This window comes from Acipenser ruthenus, chromosome 6 (assembly GCF_902713425.1).
Source record: "Acipenser ruthenus chromosome 6, fAciRut3.2 maternal haplotype, whole genome shotgun sequence".
NCBI classification, from domain to species: domain Eukaryota; kingdom Metazoa; phylum Chordata; class Actinopteri; order Acipenseriformes; family Acipenseridae; genus Acipenser; species Acipenser ruthenus.
Window position 1 is genome coordinate 76,437,034 of NC_081194.1, and position 23,101 is coordinate 76,460,134.

Sequence of the window (23,101 nt, forward strand, 5' to 3'; positions counted from 1 at the left end):
GCAAAGGCAGAGATGAAATCAGCTTTGTTAGCAGAAGAGTGACAGTTCCAGAGTGCACCAGAGAGTGTGCGGGAGGGGGGGAGAGGCAGAGAAATGAGGTTAGAGGGGTTGGAGGAGCAGTAGCGGAGGGAGGGCAGAGGACGAGGATGGGAGGACAGAACAGGGATGTGAGAGACAGTCATAGCAGGACAAGCAAGACAAAAGGCACAGTAGGAGCAGTGGGGTGGAGGATACAGACCTGACTAGTAGATGGCTTCTTCCAGAGCGCTGGTAGGTTCGGATCTAGTCGAACAGCGTCTCAGCGCAGGCCTCCCCTCGCTGGACTCCCACAGCTAGACTCCCGGCTCTTTTGTTGAGGCTCTTCTGTTGGCTGGCGCTTCGTGCTGGCGCTAAAATAAGCTGCTTGAATAAATGTTGTTACCCCTGCTTGGCAAAAGAACCAACTAAACTGTGTGGAAACCAATCAAATAGCAAAATCAACTGCTAATCAATTTAGCCACTCACCTGGTACTAATCACACACAAACTCAGCCAATTCAAACACCACCTTACAATGTCACCAAATGTAGTAGTTACAATTACAAAAAGCAGGAACTTATCTATCTGCCTCTCTCCCTACTGCTTAGCTACTGTGTTGTTGCTACTATTTCATGTATTATGCTACTATATCATGTATTATGCATTTTTCACTGTATTTAATGTATTATGCATTGTTTTTTTAATGTCTTTCATGTACTATGCATTTTTTCACTGTATTGTATTATGTATTTTTTTATGCATTTCTCTGTATTTAAAGTATTATTGATTTTCTTGTTTTACTGCATCTTGTAAAGCACTTTGTGATGGTGGTCCACTATGAAAGGCACTATATAAAATAGGTTGGTTGGTTGGTTGGTTGATTGATTAACCGCCATGGCTTTGTGTTTTGAAAACAAGAAACTCACATATGAAAGCTGTATTAAAGTGATGGAATTGCATTAAGTGATCCATACAGGGTCTAGAATTTTTACCATTTTGTGTGTTAACCAGAGAAATGTAGCACTAGTTTTGCAAATGAGGAGTCAGTTTCAGTGTTTGTGTTAACAGTTTTAAGAATTGGGCTAATAGTGCCAGGAGTTTTGCTTTAACAATTGAGAAAAAACTGTAATTCCCAGCAAAGTAAAGCCGCACTTTTTCATACATTTGACCGCAAACATCGCAGGGGCTAAAGAATAGTCGCATATGTGGTACTTTTGTATCCTGTCCATCTTCATCCCGTATAATCCTTGTGTTATGTTCCATCTAATCTTGAGGCAGGGAAGGGAAAGTGTTCAAAATGTAATAAATAAATAAAAATAAAGGTCACCTGACCTCCCCCCTTCTCTGTAGCCGGCAGCTCCCTTTTCTGGGGATCTGGCCACAGTATTTCCAGCAGCAACACTGCGGTTGGTGGACACCACAAATCCCCGCGCGGTGACTAGCAGGCATCCCTAGGTGGTGATGAGCAGGGATCCCCGGGTGAGATGACCTCCCTGGGCAATGGCAAACCGGCATCCCCAGGCGATGGCGGCAGCTAGGCCGTGCAGGTTTTGCAGCCCCAGGTACTGCAGGACAGGGCAGGAGCAGTCCCTCGGGAGGCGACGGGAGGTGCGGACATATCACACAACAATAATGTTAAACAAAACCAGCATGAAATAACCTTAGAGATGAAATGCAACAGCCATTGTAAAACTTTTGTGCTTTTATAACCTGCATGCTTGGATTACTCTGCCTAAACAACCTGCAGAAATCAGCATTGTAAGTATTTATGAGTACAGGGTCCTTTTTGAATCTAGTAACTTAAAAAAAACAAAAACAATTGGCAGCTTTGCTGACTGTGAGATGCTAACATTCCACACGATTACCCTTCAATCTCTGAATCTAAGTCTTCTTCTCTGAACATTGCTCTAATGTTCTCATGAAAGGTAATCTTTAAAACTATAGAAGTCAAAACAGCAATTGGTTTTTCATCAGAGTGTGCAGAATGAAGCTAAAACATGTTTGCTGATCCTTAATTAACATCGTTTCAGCAAACAGTTGGTGAGGTTGGTGATCCATGAAGAAGCATTGTTCAGCTCTTTTCAGATCATTGGAAACATACAGTATCTATTCATTACAATCTGTGGATTGATTTGCACTCCCAGATCGTTTTATTTGGATAGTTTTATTATGGCTATCTAATTTGCATGCAACACCATTTCCTGTTTTATCTACAGTATCACTATTGATCAGAACAAATAATGTTAGTTCCACTGCTGCTCAAGCTCCGTGAACACACCCTGCCGCTTACATATGTCATGTAAGTACTGTTATTCTCTTCAGATTGTTCTATTAAGATTGTGGTGCCTGTTAATGTGAGACTGTAAGATAAACTGTAGATAAACTGCAAGACGTACAGAGGGTTTATGTGCTTGCTCACCTGTTGCTGGTTTGAGAATGGAACAATTTACAGTAGTATCCTTATGTAGAACTGTAGAAGAGGAAGTGCTCTTTATGCACTGTATTATGATCTCAAACAGATGAGAATTGGGGTAGTTTCAGGTTGTAATGCTGCACCAATGCAGACCTCATGATTTTATATTTAAATGTGTTCTTTTTTGTTTTAATGAAAGATGAGGGACAGTGGCATTGGTTACAGTCAGACACAGTCCAGCAGGTGTCATGAGGGCCTCTGTAGGTAAAATGCAGATGAAGTATAGTGAGTTTGGGGTTTTCAAAAACACAAAAGGGGAAAGCTAGCATGTTGGAAAAATAGTAATAACCTCAAGGTGTATCCCAGAAGTGCTTTATCTAGCTTAAAACGCCCTCTGATTAAGAACCACTTCATAACTGCTCAATATTTGTCAAGAAATACACAGCTAATTGGTGTTTGTGTGAAGACAATAATCCATAACTAAAGCTTGGCTTAATGAAGTGGAAGTGAATGCACTGAAAAGGTAAAGCTCCATACCTGGACTTGAGGCTCCTGTTTTCTCCTGTAAGCTCCGTGGCTATACTGGATACTGTGAAATGGTAACATTCAGTTTACATTGGGGACACTCTTTATTAAATGTGAGCAGGGAGAGGGTTAATATCCTCCCTGCCTAAAAAAAATATTATTTTATTGTTAATTATCCCCTGCACCTGGAAGTAATTGTGAATTAGAACCAGTGCAGGGTATTTAAGAGGCGCAGTCAGTCTGCACTGGACAGCGGAGTAGAAGGAAGCAGGAGGTGTACCCTGCTGCCGAGCCGTCACTGAAATATGGTGGCAGCGGTGGGATATTATGTAAACGAGCCTTGCGGCTCAGGATCGTTTCGCCCTTTAATAGATAGAGCCAGACACAAGATTAAAGGTTTAAAGCGCAGATGCGCTATTTTTAATAACAAAAACAAAACGAAAATGAGCACTAATTAAACACGAGCAGGAACCTACTCTAAATAAGCCGGACAGCTAAGCTGTTTACCGGCTGAAAACAAAACACATAGTACCTTTCAGTGACGGCTGAGCAGAAGGAAGCAGGAGGTGTACCCTGCTGCTGAGCAGGAATAAGAAAAAAAGGTCCTTAGTATGTTGAGAAGTACATATAAGTTTGAAGGACTGAAGCCCAGTAAGCTAATGAGTGAAATGTTGGAGCAGCTCTAATTCCTTCTGTTGTTTTATTGTGTTTTAGATTAAGTGAATGACTGACTATTGTACCTGACATCACTGTATATTGGACTACTTGAAATAACCAGGGGACAATCTAGAAACACTAGGCTTCCACACATCACCCACGTTTCAGGACAGAATGAACACCACCAGCAATACCACTACAGCTACCAATGCCAACCCCACTAGCTGTGACAATGACTTCAGCTCTGATGGGATGTTTCTCCCTGTGCTGTACGGCTTTGTCTTCTGCATTGGGCTGCCTGCCAGCTGCCTCGCCATTTACGGCCTGTACCGCCTGGTCAAGACAGAGAACATCCTTCCTGTCTTTATTATGAACCTGCTCTTATCAGACATCCTCCAGATCTCCACGCTCCCTCTTTGGATTGACTACTACAGTCAGGGGCACAGGTGGCGCTTTGGGAAGACCTTTTGCACCATCACCGGCACCCTCTTCTACGTCAGCATGTTTGTCAGCATTGGATTCATGTGCTGCATTGCCTTGGAACGATACTTGGCTGTTTCTCACCCCATGTGGTTCCAGAATCCCAAAAGGCTCAAGTACACTGCAATGCTTTGTGTTGGCATGTGGATCACTTTCACATTCCCTGCACTTGTATATTTAGACTTCAGCAAGGACTATCCCGCGAGTGACCTGTGTTTTGAAGATGACTACCCAGATAAGAAATTGGCCATGTTTAACTTGATTACCATGGTGATGATCTTTACCCCGGCACTGATCCTCCTTGTTGTTCTCTACAGTGCCACTAGGAGGAGCATCACCAAAGCAGTGTCCATTCCAGACAATGAGAAGAAAAGGATCAACCGCTTGTTAGCCCTGGTCTTGCTGATATTCATTCTGGTATTTGGGCCCTACCACGTTATATGCTACGTTAAAAATGTCCTAGTGATCCTTCAAGAGGACATCTGCCATTTTGAATCCAAAATCTTTATTTATTTACAAATTGCAAAAGGATTTCTCAGCCTGAACAGCCTCCTGGATCCCATGTTATATATATTTGTTTGTAAAAATGTGAGGAAGGAGATGCTGGCTTCTTTTCAGAGGCTTGCCAGTTTAATTGATCACCGGAAGACACTACAGGCTAACCAGACAGCAGTCACTTCTACATCAACAGACTGAGCTTTTTTTTTTTTTTCAGCATGACTTTCATAAATATTTCTCCCCAAAAAGAAAAAAAAGTAAGATTATTTTTTTACTTTTTCTTTTTTTATCAGTCTTGATATGTAGATTTCCCCAGCCAGCAACAACAAAATAACTTCTATTTCAGTAAAAATGACACAGCGGGCTGTCTTAATAAAGTAACCGCTGCACGGAGTGTGGGGGTGAGCGGATTTTATTATGACGTGCACCCCCCCCCCCCCAAAATTAAATAAATACAAACATTCTAATCATTGCAGATCAAAATTTAGTGATAATGACGTGATAAAGTTTTACTGAAGCATTTCCATTTCAGGTCATGTCTCATTAGAAATGGTTGAAAATTCAGAGCGTGCTCACTTTACAACAAAATTGAAATAGCAATCTGACTTTACCACAGTATATTTTCTTCCATTCGGTTGTATTTGCATGGTTCCATCTTCATTTTTCCAATAAAGCTTCAGTCCCCTCATACAAGGTAAAACATCCCTGTGTTATATCTCTCCTTGCCTTCTGCAGCTCCTTAAATTTCAGGAATTGTTTGATTCCATGCTGGGCACAAGAAACTACGTCTCAGAACGCACATCTTCCCTAGTTTTAGATGTAATCTACTCCTATGTAACAATTATGAATGAACTTATTGCATGTGCAGTCAAATATCTACCTTGCACGCAATTCTTTACTACACACATTTTTGGGTTTAAGGGGAAACATTACATGTGGCCACTAGATGTCATAATAGACTTGCTTTTCGGCATTTCACTGAAAAAAAAACAAACCAAAAAAAAAACAACAATATTACATGCTAATCTGCACATACAAAAAGCACTGTGAGCACTCTGTAAGTGACAAACCCAGGACTGGAAGACCCAAAAAGCTGTCTAACAAGGATGAGCAATACTTGAAATACTTCAAATCAACAGTACGAAGGTCACTCTTGAAATCAGGACTTAAAGGATGTGTTGCAGTAAGAATATCTCTGTAAAGAAAGGGGAACAAGACTAAAAGGCTAAAATATGCACAAGAACACAGAAATTGGACTATGGAACAATGGTCAAAGGTGATTTGGAGTGTTGATGGACAACGACACCTGTGCCTTCTGCTGTTTGCAATTCAATGTTTGTCTTCTTTCTATTCCTTAAGGATATTATCTTCAAGTATTGCTCATCCTTGTTAAACAGCTTTTTGGGTCTTCCAGTCCTGGGTTTGTTTTTGACCTCATAAAGTGCAAGCGACATTCAATTCTGACGCCAGTAAACATCTTTAATTTTATTATTATTATTATTATTATTATTATTATTATTATTGTATTTGTTAGCAACCATAGATGATAGTTTCTCACTGGGTCAGGACTACTCAAATGACACACCCACACTCATTCACATCCACAGGAGAGAAGGTTCCTGTCCTGTGAGAAGTTGTAAAGGGGGCTTGATTAGGATGGTATTTAATCATTTAGCACCCATATGCTCTGGTGCTAAACTTTCAAAACAGTTTAGCACAAATTTTCAAATCGGTTTGCACCCTTGTCAATGATGCTGGGTTCAGGATAAAAGGTTTCAGTGTCATCTTACACATATAAACATGCATCAGGGCAGAAAGGTGTGAGGCTGATTAATATGTTGACGCGTGAAAACCCATGCTCACAAGCAGCACTGCTTAATGGCAGTGTCAGAGACAACAACGATAGTTTATGAATGTTTAAGTAGAGTCCGGATTGCAGGTTATTACAATGTTTAACAAATCATCACACATTCTCTGTTTATTTCAATAAGGCAACCACCAAATTCCAGCCCTGTGGATTCAAAAGCAAAAAAACAAAACACTTCTTCACTTTATTAGTATTGTTGAACATGTTAGCTTGACGACACAACAGTATTTACAGAAGGATATAAGTGAGGGGAAAGATATACTATTTTCAGTAAAATGCTTAAGTAAATGTATTTTTTTAAACTCACATTTAAATGTTATGGCTCTCAAACATTGACACCTCCTCTCATCCACGCTACATCCCTCTTCTCTGAATGGACAGCTAAATTGAGATCCCTGCTATCATTGGTTGTTTCAAGTGTCCATTCAAAGAAAATAAAACCTTGAAGAAGCCAATGACAGTGCTAGCAGGGATAGACATTTCATTGAATTGGAACCCTCCAGCCTTAAGTGAAATATGGGGGCTGGTATCTAATTATGGTCAGCGATAATAAGTAGAGTTACCCAGAGATCGTTGACAGATCCCAGGGACCTTGAGACTAAGTAGAAAATCTGGAGGTTAGGCAGGTATGGGTCACAGCCAGATAACATGCTTGACCTTGTAAGCGTGAGCACCCTCGCTGCCTACATGAAAAATGCTTTTTTTATTGGTGCACATGCATACCTGTGTACCAGCCCTGATTATAATGATTATGAGATGCTTCTCTCATGGTGTAAGGACTCAGTTTGGGCAGCCAATACTTCATAGACCCAAACTACACAGAATGTGTCTCTTATACCAGATGGTTCATGAGGGACATGTCTCACAGTAAAATTTAAATACATATTTTATGAAGTGATGAATGTTTTTTTTTACATGTAAATGTATGTATAGCATTAATGGCTCTTAAAACCAATGTACAGCACAGGAACATACTTAGAGGCACTGCAGTAAACTTGTCATAATAATCCAAATATTTTAACAGGTTTTTATTCCTGATTATTTTTGTGATTTAAACATTTTTTAATTTTAGGAAAAATAATTTATGGATGTATAGCACAATTTTTTAAAATTAAATTTGGGATTGGGAAGATGTGGGAACTGTAACACCATACTGGATATAACTAAAAGCAGCAAAACATTTTGAGTTGATAATACCAAATGACCAGGGATTAAACATTTCACATAATGCCTAACTACTATTTTCAGCCATTTTGCGAAATGGCTGATTTCACAATATGCCTGTAACATACACACACACATACCCATAATTAAAAACACACAGCTGAAGCAAGCGCTATTTTATTACAATAAAGGATATAAAATAAAATGTACATGACTTTTTCATTCAGCAGTCATTTGAACAGTAAGGTTTGCTGAAAGCAGTGTTGTATATTAGCTGTGCATGTATAAACACATGTTCCTAGCAGAAAGCGTTATAACACTGGAGAAGACCATCACATGCAATGCACTTTTACAAGGAAAAATGGGAACAAGTGCAGTTAAAGAAGTGCTATATACTGAGCATCAAGAGAACCGTATCACTTATATACTGAGCATCAAGAGAACCGTATCACTTATATACTGAGCATCAAAAGAAACTTATCACTTATATACTGAACGTCAAAAGAAACGTATCACTTATATTTGACCATCAAAAGAAACTTAATCACTTATATTTGGATAAAATTCACTAGATGTGCAGTGCAGTGACTTTTTATTGTGCTGATTAACAATTGACATCACGAAGATGCTGCAAAATGATCTGTCGATCTTGGGCAGGTGTTGTGACTCTTGGTCTCCCAGTTTGTGGCCTGTCATTGACAGAGTGTGTCTGGTTATACCGTCCTGCCAGGTTTGAAATTGCTGGCTGTGAGCACCCAAGACGGCAAGCCACAGTACGCTGCCCTAGTCGAGCCTCCAACATGCCGAATGCACGAAGGCTCTGCTCTCTTGACAGACCTGGCATATTGGTTTTTTTTTCTGTGATTTTCTTTATCGCTTTTATTCGTGTACAATTCAACAGCTGAAATCACTCCATATCCAGTGTCCAATCAACTGTCTCACTAATTAGGTGATTAAGTGCATATGCTTCAGTCATAGTCACTCAAGCGTGTCATGGTCAAGGATGAATGATCAAGTGATTAAAAAGAAACCAAAAACATTGTCAATGTCCATCATCTATATACCTTATTTTTTGTGAAAATAAATGTGTCACAATAGTGATGCTTCTTTTGATGCTCAGTATATATATATATATATATATATATATATATATAAATATATATATATATATATATATATATATATATATATATATATATATATATATATACAGAATATATTTGTAAAAAAAAACAAAAAAAAACTTTTATAAATAATTGTTAAAAAAAAAAAAAAGACATTTACTGCTCCTACAGTATTTCTTCAAACGGTAATACTTTTTAGCATCTAAACAAGACATATAATTATATAAAAAAGGAAGGAAAAACATTAAATAGAATTAATTTATTACTAAATATTTAGGCGATAACAGTGCATTATGGACATTACCATGGTAATACATTTTCTCTATTTTGTGATGAGGTGGACAATGCGGAGTACAGCACTTCAAATAACAGGACAATGTTGTAGTATGTGAGGTAACTCCTGGTCAGAGTAACATCACACATGTTTCATCATTCTTTATTATACAGTACAAGGGTCTGAAATAAAACACAACTGTGTCACAAGCTGAGCAGAACTGAAAAGGCATAAACACACTTTTTTTTTTTTTAAATGCAAAACTAGTTTTGAGTGGTGTCCTGAATTGCAAAGTAACACCTCTAGATGTGAGCAACCAGACTTGAAAAGACACTGTTCCCAGCTTGAAATAGATTGTGCCAGTCTAATATGATATGAAAATAGTCATTCAAATACAAAATAATACTTCAGAGCTTTACCTTTAACTTCTAACATTTTTAGCCATCAGTTTTTTGTAATCTCCGTTCCTTGCATTTGTTTGCACTAAGAAAACACGGTGTGTTTGTAAGATGGTTTTGTGACTGTAAGCTCAAGAAAGGCTCGGGACAATGGCACTGGCTACAGCCAGGCAGGTGCCATGAGGGATCCTCCCCTGCTGAAATTCAATTATTCAAGTAAAAAAAAAAAAAAAATGTACAAAATAAAATTCATATTAAAACTGATGTTCCACGATCAGCAATGAAGCCAGCTGATGACTGCAAAAGCAGAAAACAAATCGACAGTGTTTTTGTTACAGGTAAAGAGCTGCTTGTTCTTACATTACCAGCCAATGTTTAAATATGTGTCAATCATGCTACACCCCTGTATGTTATACATCAACTGGGGACACTCCTTTACCCAGGACAGTCACACCTTCACCAGATTCCTGCTTCAACCAATTTCCCAACAAGGAGAAATGAATGGGAAAGTCATATTAGTGCGATTCATCTGCAGGGGCCCCTGTAATACTTTCTTAACTATCAGAAACAGGTTTGGAAGAGGGCCTGGGCTTCAGTTTTTGAACACTGGATTGAATGCAGCCCCAGGATTTATTCTGCCTAAACATAAAGCAGCGTCATTTTACCAGCGTAAAAAAAGGAGTTTTAAAAATGTAAAGCGTGATTATATTGCAGTTGTGTTTCGAGAAGAGGTTTTGCATAGGATTTAGAATGTTCTATTAGCGTGCCATTGGAAATGCACTTGTCAAAGAAATGACTGGACAATACAAATTCCTGGTAAGGTCAAATATGTGTGTGTGTTTTATTTATTTAATTTTTTTTTAAAATTCAGAAGCTTGTTTGCTATTCAGCACTACATTATATTTAATTGCGGTTTTCCTTTTTAGGTTGTTTAAATACCCGACTCACAGTGCATGTCATGAGTGCTTAAGTACTGTATGATCCTGCAAGCAACTTTCTACATGGTGCTGTACCACTAACATTATCCTCAGTGCCTGTATACAAAACGATAGGACTTCATCTTGGCATGCTTGCGCCCACATCTTTTTATTTAGACCACAAAAAAAAAAAAAAAAGTGTATATATAGACACACAATACATAAAATAATAAACACATTCTCTCAACAAAGTAGACAAGATATTCCTTATATTTATATAATAAAATATCTTAAATCAAACTTTAAAAAAGTATGGGATAAGAGCAGTGCATTTTCCTACACTCTGTTGCCCTGGTTGCCTGCATACACAGAAATACCAGACTGAATCACGCCATCACATATGGACTGGTACACAGTAAGTCTGTCTGTCTGTCTGTCTTGCGTTAAATACTGATAGAAAGTGTCCATTGCTCTGGAAGAGTTTTCAGCAAGTAACAAACGAGTGACATAACCACTAACAGGCAGGGGTGGCCTTTGTCAGTCAACACAACATAACCGAGTCTTTATAATGAAATTTTATAAAACTTTATAAAACTATAAAACTATAGTGTTACATTTGAAAATTCTGCATGTACATAACCAAAGTAAACAAACAAACAAATTGCAGGTAATCAGAACAATATCAATGGGACCAGTGATAAGAGATCCAAAATATATATATATATTTTTTTGTTAGGATTTCATTAAGTAAATATATATATTTACTGCTTGTAATGGGATCATAGAAGTGTCAGTACTGAACACAATCAATCAATGCGGCAGTGTGGAGTAGTGGTTAGGGCTCTGGACTCTTGACCGGAGGGTCGTGGGTTCAATCCCCAGTGGGGGACACTGCTGCTGTACCCTTGAGCAAGGTACTTTACCTAGATTGCTCCAGTAAAAACCCAACTGTATAAATGGGTAATTGTATGTAAAAATAACGTGATATCTTGTAACAATTGTAAGTCGCCCTGGATAAGGGCGTCTGCTAAGAAATAAATAATAATAATAATAATGCACGCATGCACGACAATGTTCAGGGTAACATAACAGCAATATCAAGAGCCAATTCCCAAATTTCAGGAATCAAAATGTGTGGGCATCACTTACATTGGTACAGACCCATTACAAGCACTGGTTTTATTCACATATACTATGAGTCACTTTAATGACGTGTTTTTCACGCAGGCGTGTTGGTGCCGGCTGATGTGAGGCAGCACTCTCAGTGCTTCTAAAAAGGTTCCCCATGTTAACAATCAGTGTCCCTGTCCAGTCGTAAGAGGTCACTGTGGCATAAGTTTCGCTATTCCTGTTCTCCCATTCGAAGATGAGGTTTGCTCCAAAATTAAAAAATTTTTTGACGTCATGAAACAGGATAGAAAGCACACAAAGGGGAAGCTTTAAAAATAAGTGCCTATAAAAAAAAAAAATTAAAAACACTGATTTAATATGCCCATTGTGGTTCTAAAAGTCAAAACAATGACCAGGTCAAAGTTTAAAAGGACATCTCTTTCCAGGAGTAAAACCCAGGTAAGACCTGAATGACTGTACTGTACAAGGTCTTAATCAAGGTTTCACTATACTGTTCTTTACAGTATGCTGTAATGGCACAGTGAAAACTTGTAAGGGCAAGTTAAAAACTAGTATGAATGTATTAATGATAATGCTCTGTCTGTTGCATTAGTAACTTTGCATTTAAAAAAAGCAATGCTCAGAAAGCAAAAAAGACCCATTTTGTACAGTGATATAGGCTAAATATGATTTTTCAGAAATGATGAACCTCAGTTGAGTGGAGTGGAATGAAATGATGCTTCACACTGGAAATGACCCCAATGACAATATAGTCCGATACCATTGATGTGGCAGTTTTTGAAGAAGGCTAAACGTCTGGCTTTCCAGTAATGCAGGGAGTATTTGGCCTGGTGTGGCACAGCAGCTTCATCTGTTTTATTGCCCAGCGTACTTGCTGAATGGCAGTCGGTTGCTGTGCTTCTCTCCAGAAAAGCTACTGAAAGAGGAGTGGAATCTCAGCATATCTTTGCACAAATAGTATTCCCTGCAAGGTCATCAGCTGCCGTTTGTAAGAAGTCGTTTTTAAAAAAGTAGATTGCAGACGAAGAGTTGTGTTTTCAGGTAAAGACATCCAAGAGTAAAACTGTACAGTGCATGAAAAGGTTTCCTTGAACATAATGGCGTTCTCCTGTGTTTCTCATCCCATAAGTCTAGTATACAAAATCATTTATAAAACAATAAGCTTGTAGTAAACTTAAAACTCTATGAACAAAAAAACAGGGTCTCGTTACCACATAGAAAAGGTGCTGTATAGATATACACAGAGCTGCAATTCTTCTATTCTAAGTGCTATGGTTCACACTGGTCTTCTGTGCATAAAGAACCGGGTTAGACAGACCTGCATGAACCTAATGCAAACAATGCCAGACACTTTTTTTTTTTTTCTTCATCTTGTTGAAAAGTAGTTTTCTTTCAATTTTGGGTAAAGGAAAGTTGTCTGGGTCACAGTCTTTTTTTTTTAATTTAGTCGTTGCCAATTAGTTTTTTTTTTATTATTTTCTCCCCAATTTGAAATGCCCAATTATTTTTAGGCTCAGCTCACCGCTACCACCCCTGCGCTGACTCGGGAGGGGCGAAGATGAACACACACTGTCCTCCGAAGCGTGTGCCGTCAGCCGCCCGCTTCTTTACACTCTGCAGACTCACCGTGCAGCCGCCTCAGAGCTACAGCGTCGGAGGACAACGCAGCTCTCGGGCAGCTTACAGGCAAGCCCGCAGGCGCCCGGCCAGACTACAGGGGTCGCTGGTGTGCGATGAGCCGAGGACACCCTGGCCGACCTAACCCTCCCTCCCCCCGGACGACGCTCAGCCAATTGAGCCCCGCCCCCTGGGAGCTCCCGTCCACGGTCGGCTGTGGAATAGCCTGGACTCGAACCGGCGACGTCCAGACTATAGAGCGCATCCTGCACTCTAGCGAGTGCTTTTACTGGATGCGCCACTCGGGAGCCCCACGGGTCACAGTCTTTTTGGTTCCTCTTTGCAGTTTCATTTCACTTCATATTGCTGGAGCCTGGTGACTGGAGTCCATGGGGATTTGCAGCTCACACACTCTTACATACATTCACACACACACACACACACACACACACACACACACACACACACACACAGGCACGCTCTCTCTCACACACACTCACACACTCTGCTCGTTAGTACCGATGAGACTGGTGTGAATACTGAGAGCTCTGCTGAGATGAAGATGAGTATCCCATAGTACTCTGGGACTGTGATGACCCCTGGACATTGCTTTGGTAACCCAGACGGGAACTTGAGTGCTGGGAAAACAAAGATAAATGCATCATTTAGTACCTGCTGCTCGGGAACATTTGAAGGTTGCCATTCATGTGTTTGTGTTACATGTTCCTTCTGCTATTTTTAAAATCAGTTCAATGATGCAGACCAAACTGGACTGCATCCCTATGGCCAAAAGTTTTGCAAAAAAACTATATGAACATAAATTTAGATATTTTATTTAACATAATGTGATCAAAGAAACTACAAAATGATATCGCAAAAGTCTACTGGAAGTCATAACAGTAGTACAGTATTTCATGTAAGATTTCGAAATGTCACATTTTTAAATTTGCCAGTTTTTTGTTACGTATATGGAAAACTACAAAGGGGTGTGTAATTCAATATGTTAAAGTAACATTATTCAGCAGGTTTCATTTGACTATGAAGCAATAGTAGTTAATTCTATGCTAAACTGTATAGCCAAAAGCAAGTTTTCCATGTTTTTTCTTTTTGGGGAAAAAACAACACCCACCATAGCGAAGTATTTTGTGATGTGGTTCTTAGCCCAAAGCCATTAAGAGTGATTTACACAGCATCAGCAGGAAACACAATGAGTCACATAAAATACATGTTTTCATGGATTGAATGCTTGTTCTCAGTAACACAAGGTTACATTCCTTCAACTTAAGTGATGACAAACAACTGGCCTGTAAAACACTGCAGAAATTCTTTAACTCTAGAAAAGATTCATCCTAATTGTCTAGCGTGGTGTAAAAAAAAAAAAGAAAAGGTTTACACACTAAACATAGCCCTTACATGCATGTCGTCTCCTCTTTGAGACAGAAAGACATATCAAGTCACCAAATGTACAGAAGTAAAAACTGTAGCACGTTGTACACTATACTGTCAGTGTCGCTCTGGATCATCTGGGTTATTTATAGCTCTGTTGAAAAATGACTTTGGATCAGCTCACAGCTGTCCATGTGCAGGCTCAGCCTCTTCTATAAATAGAGGCGCGCAATGCAAGGTGACAGATTACAACACCACACAAGGTTTCCAAGCATGTAAAGAGATTAATGACACCTGGGAAGTCCTGTCCTTTGACAAAGAGCCCACAGTGTGTCCGAATCCCTCTGTCCTGTTACAGTGACCGTGCGAGTACAAACCCTGTCTTGGAAAAAGTTGTCTTGTTCCTCTGATTTTATTACCCTGTAGCTACTGTAGGTCCCAAAGAATAAAATTAGAGAATTATTACCGATCGCTGTTTTCAAAAGCTGATAAAGTCAGCTGATGCTTTATTGTTTTAACAGAAACCAGGCTGCTCTTCATACTTCATGTTCTAGTTTATTTTTGTGCACCAGGGGGCACTGCATGTCTGTAATGATGTGAATTTATGCTGGTACAAAAATATTATTTTTCAGTTAATTCTCCCTTTAAAAACTCTTTGGGATTAGTAATAAAATAGTAAGGTTTACAGCTAGATGTACTTTGTATTTTTTTTTTAACCCTCCAGTGTCTGGAATGTCTTTCACCCTTTTCACCTACTGTCCAGAGTCTTTCATTTTCACTTTTCTAGAATACTTGAGGAGCATGTCAACAACTATCATCTTCTGCAGTGAATTGTTTTACATTTCCTAAAGTAAAAGTTAACAGTCATGAATTTGCAAGGTTCTCTAAACAGAATGAGGGCTATCAGGTAGTGCTTGGGAAATACTCCAGTGTCCACTCTGTTATGTATTGTGTACCACCACAAGCCGTGATCCCGTTTCTGAGCAGAATACTGTGACTAATGTATTTGATTAAAAACATTCTTGACCTATTATGCTTTTGTCTCTTCTCTCATCATGCCACCTCAAGCATAGCTTGGCAGACTTTATATTAGACTTGGCCTGTACTTCATGTTTTTGTTTTTTTTGCATACATGTTGTTTTAAGCCTAAATCTTCAGAGACCTGCCTGAATCACTCTGTGTCTATCTAGCATTTTTGTTTGTTACGGATGAACAGTATAAAGCAGACCTGGTATTCAGACTGCATGACGCCCGTGCCTGTGCTGGTTCCGGAGGGCCCGAGGCGAGGTTTCTTGTTGGGAGGCACCTGATCCTGGCTGTGCTGCAGCTCTGTCCCCGCTGTACCGCCCCCGGCTCCTGCTGTCCCGTTTGTCTGTGTGCTGCTCTGCTGCTGAGCCTGCACTGGGGCCGTCTGCTGCTGCTGGTTCTACACAGAAAGAAGATTGTATCGAGAGCTTCCTGTAGGTATATCAGCTACATGGAGAACTGAGCAACAAGCATTCCAACATGTCAATCAACAAAACAGTGCGCCACTTAAATGCAAAGCTGCCAGTCACAGTGTACGATAAAACAGTGCAGGTGCAGTGTGTCGGCACAGGATAGTTGCTACTACTTCACCTGGCATTCAATTCCATGCATTTTTGACAAATGCTTTCTACCTTCTGTTCTAAACTTTTACTCTGCTGCCATTTATAGCCCTTTTGTCCTTACCTCTCTGTTAAATGTGTAGAGATTTGGGTTAACTTTATCAATACCATTTAGGGTTTTATAAACTTCAATTAAATTCTCCTCTTCTTTTTATAGCCGGAAGAAATTGAAATATTTGAACCTGTCCTCATACAGTAGCTCATGCCATTGAGTCCTGGGATCAGCCTAGTTGCCACTTAACACTTAATTTAATGAGCTTGTTTATAAACAAAGCACCACAGCAAAGAATGCTGAAAGCAGTCAAACAGAGTGAGGAAAGAAGCTTACACTTCAATTGTGCACAGTGGAATACAGGTGCATGTGCTTGCAAGTACAAACGGTATTAACTGTAAGTGTACAATGCTTTATTATTGATTGATATAGATATGTTTTTGCCCTAGCTGCAAAATAATAATAATAAATAACAGGATCCAGGGTAGTTTTATTTACCACGAGTGAAAAGTGGGTGCCACTGAAAGTCCTGTTACAGTGGAACTGGTCAATTTAATCCTCAATAAAAATTAAATAAAGAGCTACTGATCTTTAACCTCTGCCTCAAAAAGAAATTATGTTACCAGTTTGGAAATGCTATTAAAAGCAAATGCCTTGGGGTTTTAATAATACCAGTAAATCATTATCGAACAGTATTTCTGGCACTCTTCAAACATCAGCTAAGAGGCTGAAGTGGGTTGCTGATAGCTCTCAGTTATCAAAATCCACAACGATGCACATCCCAATTTTGTCTGTAATTTTATTTAATTTCTTAACAGGGAGATAAGTCACTGCACAGCATAGCCTATTATTAGGCTTTCAAGCTGGCTTAGGAAGCCTATTGTTATTGTAAAGATTTTATTTTTTTAGGCTTCCAGGCCCATAAGGCTGGGAAGCCTATTGTTATTGCTAGGATTCTTCTGCTTCTTCTTCTTCGGAGTTGCTCGAAAACTCACCAGATTCGGTAGGATGGTAGATGCTTATGGGAAGATGGAAAATGCTGAAGAACTTATGTCGTAGGTCAATTAGTTTGGCTGCCATATTGGATTGAAAAAAAACAATTTTGCCTAAATGTAAAAATTCGTCTTTCGAAAACAACTTATTGCAGAGTGCTGAAAGTTAGTATACTTGTTGAGGGATAGTCCAAGATAACTGGTGTTCGTAAGAAGCTAATAGGTTGTGTGGTATGGCAGCCATGCTGCATGATGTCAAAATCGCACGGTACAGATGTCATAATCACAAACTACAAAGATCTACTTCTCCCAAACCGCTAGTCTGATTGAAACAAACCCAATGGCACATATGATCCTAGTGTGGTTGTCTTTAAAGGTTGTTCAAGGGACGTTGCTACAATAAGAAACATGGTTGGGCACGTTGGATGACATCATCAACATACAAAACTGGCTCATAAGTCCTTATAGAGTGCAATTAAGGTCATGGTTACTATGGAACACATATATGAACCCATATATGCTCTATCAGAAAATGTCCTTGCCTATGACCTCTGACCTCTGCTAAAGGTCAAATGCAAAACTTGCTTATAACTCCTTTGAGAGTGCAGACAGTGTCATAGTTACTATTGAAAACATATATGAACCCATATACACTCTATCAAAAAATGTCCTTGCCCATGACCTTTGACTTCTCCTAAACGTCAAATGCAGCTAGCTTGTAACTCCTTACAGAGTGCAGATAGGGTAATGATTACAATGGAACACATATACAAACCCATATATGCTCTAGTCAAAAAATGCCTTGATCGTGACCTCTCCTTAAGGTCAAACTGCCATAGTTTTGATCACTTATAAAATGTCATACACATATATACCAGATTATCAACAGTCAAAGGTTGTCATAGAAAAAAGCTGTTAATGTTCTGCAATCACAGATGTATTTACTCAAAAAAACCACACTATTTATTTTGTAAAAGCCATCTTCATTTCAGTATGCATTTAATTCAGAGAGTATATTAAATGAACTGGGACCTGCAAAAGAGAATAACCTTTCTTCTTCATTGTGGGCATTACAATGGGCTCGATCTGGAACACATTAAGGCATTGTACTTGTGCCATATATAAGATTACTGTGCATAAATCAGATGCACTACTGTATTCAGTTCTGTTACCTATGAGCTTCCATTGGCATCCAACCCAAAGATAGATAAAAATGACTCTGTTAATTTGAGAATACTTCATGTTTGATTCCTCCTGTTTTCCCTTTAAAAGAGTGGATTGTTTTATACAACCAGTAAAGACCTCATCTGAAAGCCTGCACCTAATGCAGGGATGCTGGAAGATGGAGGGAAGCCTGTTTAACCACATTGAATTATACACACGTACCCTTAGAATCCAGTGAATGCTGCTTACATTCACACACATAGATAGATAGATAAGATAGATAGATAGATAGATATAGACACAAAAAGAGGCGTGATTAATTCCTCTCTCAGTACATCTACAGGGAACAATGGCTAATTGTATGTTTAAATAGTATAACATTAAACAGTATAACAATGTATTTTTTTTTACCTTGTCAACCTTTTCTTCTGGTTCATCTTCATTTAAAAATTCTCTTTTAGGGTATGGGATTTGACAGCCAGCAAACACACTGTGTGCAGAGGAAAAAAGCAAGGTGAGCGGTATGCCCCACGCCCACCTCTCTTACACAAGTCCACGCACAGACACTTGCATACACATCCAGTCTTGGAGCTAGACATCCGAGTTTCCTATCAATATGAGAACCATGAACTCACAGAAGGAGTTTTTATTCAATGCAATTATCAGTTTCAATAATCAAAAACTGAACACAATAGATTGGGTCCACTGGTGCATTTTAAAACACACACACACACACACACACACGCACCAAACAGACACAGACTACGCACATAGCATACACAGACACAAAAGGGTACCACTAAATATTAACATATTCGTTTCCCTCCTATTCAAAATTGTGGCACAGCACACAACGTGAATGAAAATGTAAGTGAGGCATGCAGGCGAGGTAATAGAGCCAGTGCGTACTCAGAAGCAGGTAAAGGGTCCTCTTGGAAGTATGGATCCTGCAGTGCCTGCTCCGAGGTGATCCTTTTCGTGGGATCCATAGTGAGCAGTTTTTGGAGCTGAAATATCAGACACAAGGAAAGTTAAGTAAGAAAAGCAGTAAGCAGACTGATTAAATACACTGTATACTGTATATGTAATACATTTAATACATACCAGAAGAAAAACCTTGCTGTCAGGTTTTACTTTATGCTTCTCCATATATTTAATGAGGCTGCTGTTTGCATACCTGTGCAAGAAAAAACATATTACTTGAATTATGGAGTGAGATTTCAGCATTAAGCAACAGCGGTCTTCGATAATTGCATGCATTTGTTTACTGAAACTGTTAAATCCCATTTAATATTCGCACATTCATTGATATTTGATTAAATGGAAATCTTAAGATTAAAACCAGTGGGTTATGTGCTGTTTATGTCACATGCTCTAGACAAGACTAGAGTGAAGCATTAATCACGTCTTACAATTTAAAGAATTAAGTGAGATAGAGCGGCTGAAACAACCCGATCCTCTGTTTTGTGAACTCGGGTATCACAGCAAGGTGGTCAGAAATAAGCTGATCTCCACCCCCCCACCATAAAATTGATAGGACCACACAACAGCTAAAACCACAGAGACTAACTAACTCACGTTGTTCTCCTGAAGTCTTTCTGAAGCGTTGGGTATTCTGGCATTTTTCTGATATCTTCCCAGTCTTTATCTGGCAAAAAAGTGTACTGAATTAAATGCAAAACTACAAGCAAGCCCTAATTTATACACAAAGCTTAATGCTAACACATAAAGCACTATGATGCTGGGACCTAAGAGCATAATATTCATAGTAAAACAGTTACTCTTGAGATACAGTAGGGAGGACCATTTGAGTTCAGACAATTAAAAACAAGAGTAGCTTCTTAAGGCAGGTCTGAGATGCAGTTCAGTAAACAACATAGATGTAATCATGAGCAGGAAGCAAAAGCTAGACAGTCACTTTCCTGCAGAGACATACAACTCCTATTTCAGTACAATACCCAGGTTTTCAACTGACGTCTTTTACTTGTCTATCAATGCAGATACTAAAACAAAGCTACTGTAAGGATCACTCCACACACAGAGGTACTTGAATTCATTTTTAAAGGTGTAGTAAGAAGTAATGAAATTTTGCTTCGGGCCCAAGATCACGGACAGTTTTCTTGATGTTAATGGCTAGGTTTTTATCTGTTTGCAATTTAGCAGTCACATCAGTAATCTATTTCTCACTATGGTAAATGACGGTATCATCAGCATACAACGGAATATTAGCAAAGCTCCAAACAGTTGGCATGTCATTTATAAAAACAGAGAACAAAAGAGGTTCTAGTATTGAGCCCTTGTGGAGGCCTTTTATAATTAAACAAGGAAGGGTGTGAGTAAATACCATTTCTGGCATACCCTGTTTTCTATCAGTAAGATAAGACTTCAACCACTTAATGGAATGTACCTGCCGGGAACCCCATGACACTGAAGATCCTGTCCAGCTGGTCGTGGTGAAAGGGGTTGCTTGTTTTGATGTCCTCTTGGCGACAGTGAAAGATTGGTTCTGACGTGAGAAGCTCAGCAAAGATACAACCAATCGCCCATATATCTGTATGAGAGAGACAGAGAAAAGCCTTCAGGCATGTTCCATATATCTGTATGAGAGAGACAGAGAAAAGACCTTAGACATGTTGCTCAAGCAAGGGAAACAACAAGGGCCATAGTCACCCCGAGGTCTAGACATCGATCCTTAGAATCAAAAACTAAAAATGCATTTCCTTTGTCCAGAAACACTGTGCAGATTACCCTGATCAGGAAAGAAATGACGGGTCGACCTGTCAGAGGACAGCAGTCTACCAGATTGTTCCCTGTTTTAGCAGACGTTCACAGATACACGTGTCAGTGAGATGGTGTTGCATTGGTGTGCTCCCACACACTGGAATATCCCATGGCACCAAGTACCTACAAGATCTATTTTGGACCCATGCAATTTTCCATGTCACTAACAACTCCAGGTACAGCCTGCAAATGTATAACAATTTCAATCAAATATTGCATTGATTTAAAAATGTTTCCCCATCTAAATATAGTATTTAGTATCTGTTTTACCATCACCATTTACTTTTACAAACAAAGAGGACTGGGGAAAGCTAAGCTTCTTTATCAAAATGTGGACATCTTTAATCAGTGATTTAAATAAAAGGCGACATACTACATTGCAAGAAAAATTAACATGTATGAATATGTATGAAACAGATATTTATGTATGTTAGACAAATGAGCACATATCTATATAACATTTATACTGATTTCTGTTAATCAAAATAATCTACTGCTCTACATTTGCACATAAATTGATTCTTTCACTGTAGAATTTCAGTGTAGAGAATTCAAACTAAATCCATGATTTATTATAACCTCTAACTAGGGCTTCTGATTTTCGGTTTTAACAGAGAAATCGATAAAAAAAAAAAAATGAAATCGGTGTATAGCCAACAAACACCGGAAAAAAAATAAAACCTACTACTACAAAAAAAAATCCCTCCTTCCTGACTTATATCTGTCATTGATTTGTTCTGAATACTTTAGACCCACCCCAACTACTGAGTGACCGCACATTCCTACATTTCTACTAGAGACTCCGCTTGCGAGATTTAAAACAAGATTACAATTAGGAATGGAGGCTTGTTCGCAGGATTTAAAGCTATATTACAGTTAAGATATGGAGGACTTAAAAACAGAATTGCAAATTGCAGCAAAATGTAAAAAATGCCTACACACAAAAACCCCCGAAGAATATGCCAGTGACCGTAAAGATTTAGTTGTGGAACACAGCAAAGGAAAGAAGGTACAACTTAAGTGTGCAAGTACTGTCGAGTTACTACTATACATATTTTGACCAAAACAAACGCCAAAGCATTTGGGAAAGTAACTGAAAACACTAATTTCATACAGTATATAAAAAGCGAAATCCCCGAAAAAAACAAACAAAAAAAAAACGATTTACATAAAACTCGAAAATAGCTCAAAATAAGCACTGAAAAATGAAATTAATAAAAGCCGAAAAACAGAAGCCCTACATATAACACCCATCTAAGCAAAGTGCCAATAATCATTGTACATATTTAAAACGTGATTAAATAAACAGATCAAAGCCATTATACAATTCAGAGGATGTTCCAATAATCTACATGCTTGGATGCTAAAAATGTATGTGTGTGCATGGCTGGGATGAGGAATCCATTCAGAAAAAACCTGAAGCAAAAATGAGCTGTGTTTCATATTTTCAGTGAAATCAGCAACAAAAGGCCAGGCCTCCACTGTAAATGCTTACATGTATCGATGTGCTTTTTGTTTGGTCATGATCAGCTCATATGTGCAGCTTACTAGCATCAGTACATTATATTAGAAGGTCATTCAGTAGGGACACAAAGTCAGTGAAAGAACACAATGATTAGTGGGGAAGATTGGCATGCTTTGTGGAAAACTGTTGATGTGTTCTGAAAAAAAAATGCCAATCTTTCTGTCAGCGCCTATGATACAAGAACACTTACACTAAGTAGATGCAGTTAAAATGAAAGCCTGGTGTCTAAGAAACGAGCCATATTGTATTGTATTGTATTGTATTGTATTGTATTGTATGACAAGGGGCTGAGAGAACCATAATGTGGTTGGTATTTTAATCATATGCTTCACACTGCTGTTTTTCCATCAATAGACAGGTCACCCGAACTATGCTACAGTATATTACATTCGGTACTTCAGCTAGTATTGTGCGGTCATTATTTTTATTGCCATCTGGGTTTTGTTTTCTGTCAAAAATTACAAATAAAATATATACATTGTACCAAAAATCCCCAAAACAAATGACATACAGAAATTGCTAAAATATGGTGT

At 38.8% G+C, this 23,101-nt stretch overlaps 2 protein-coding genes across 2 annotated transcripts in view; one reads left to right on the forward strand and one right to left on the reverse strand.

Moving 5' to 3' along the window:
* Positions 1–3,786: 3,786 nt before the first annotated feature.
* Positions 3,787–4,788, forward strand: LOC117410942 (G-protein coupled receptor 4-like). Its single transcript, XM_034017908.3, has one exon. It carries the CDS (start codon positions 3,787–3,789, stop codon positions 4,786–4,788), a length of 1,002 nt encoding a protein of 333 aa, XP_033873799.1.
* Positions 4,789–8,886: 4,098 nt separating this feature from the next.
* Positions 8,887–23,101, reverse strand: part of cdk19 (cyclin dependent kinase 19) — a 90,746-nt gene continuing 76,531 nt past the window's right edge. The window contains exons 7-13 of the mRNA XM_034017742.3: positions 20,670–20,813; positions 19,841–19,910; positions 19,367–19,439; positions 19,172–19,269; positions 18,674–18,752; positions 15,697–15,894; positions 8,887–13,720 (exon numbers count right to left, since the gene is read on the reverse strand). Coding sequence (XP_033873633.1) covers positions 13,595–13,720; positions 15,697–15,894; positions 18,674–18,752; positions 19,172–19,269; positions 19,367–19,439; positions 19,841–19,910; positions 20,670–20,813 — 788 coding nt within the window. The 3' untranslated portion in view covers positions 8,887–13,594. The remainder of the gene's footprint in view (positions 13,721–15,696; positions 15,895–18,673; positions 18,753–19,171; positions 19,270–19,366; positions 19,440–19,840; positions 19,911–20,669; positions 20,814–23,101) is intronic.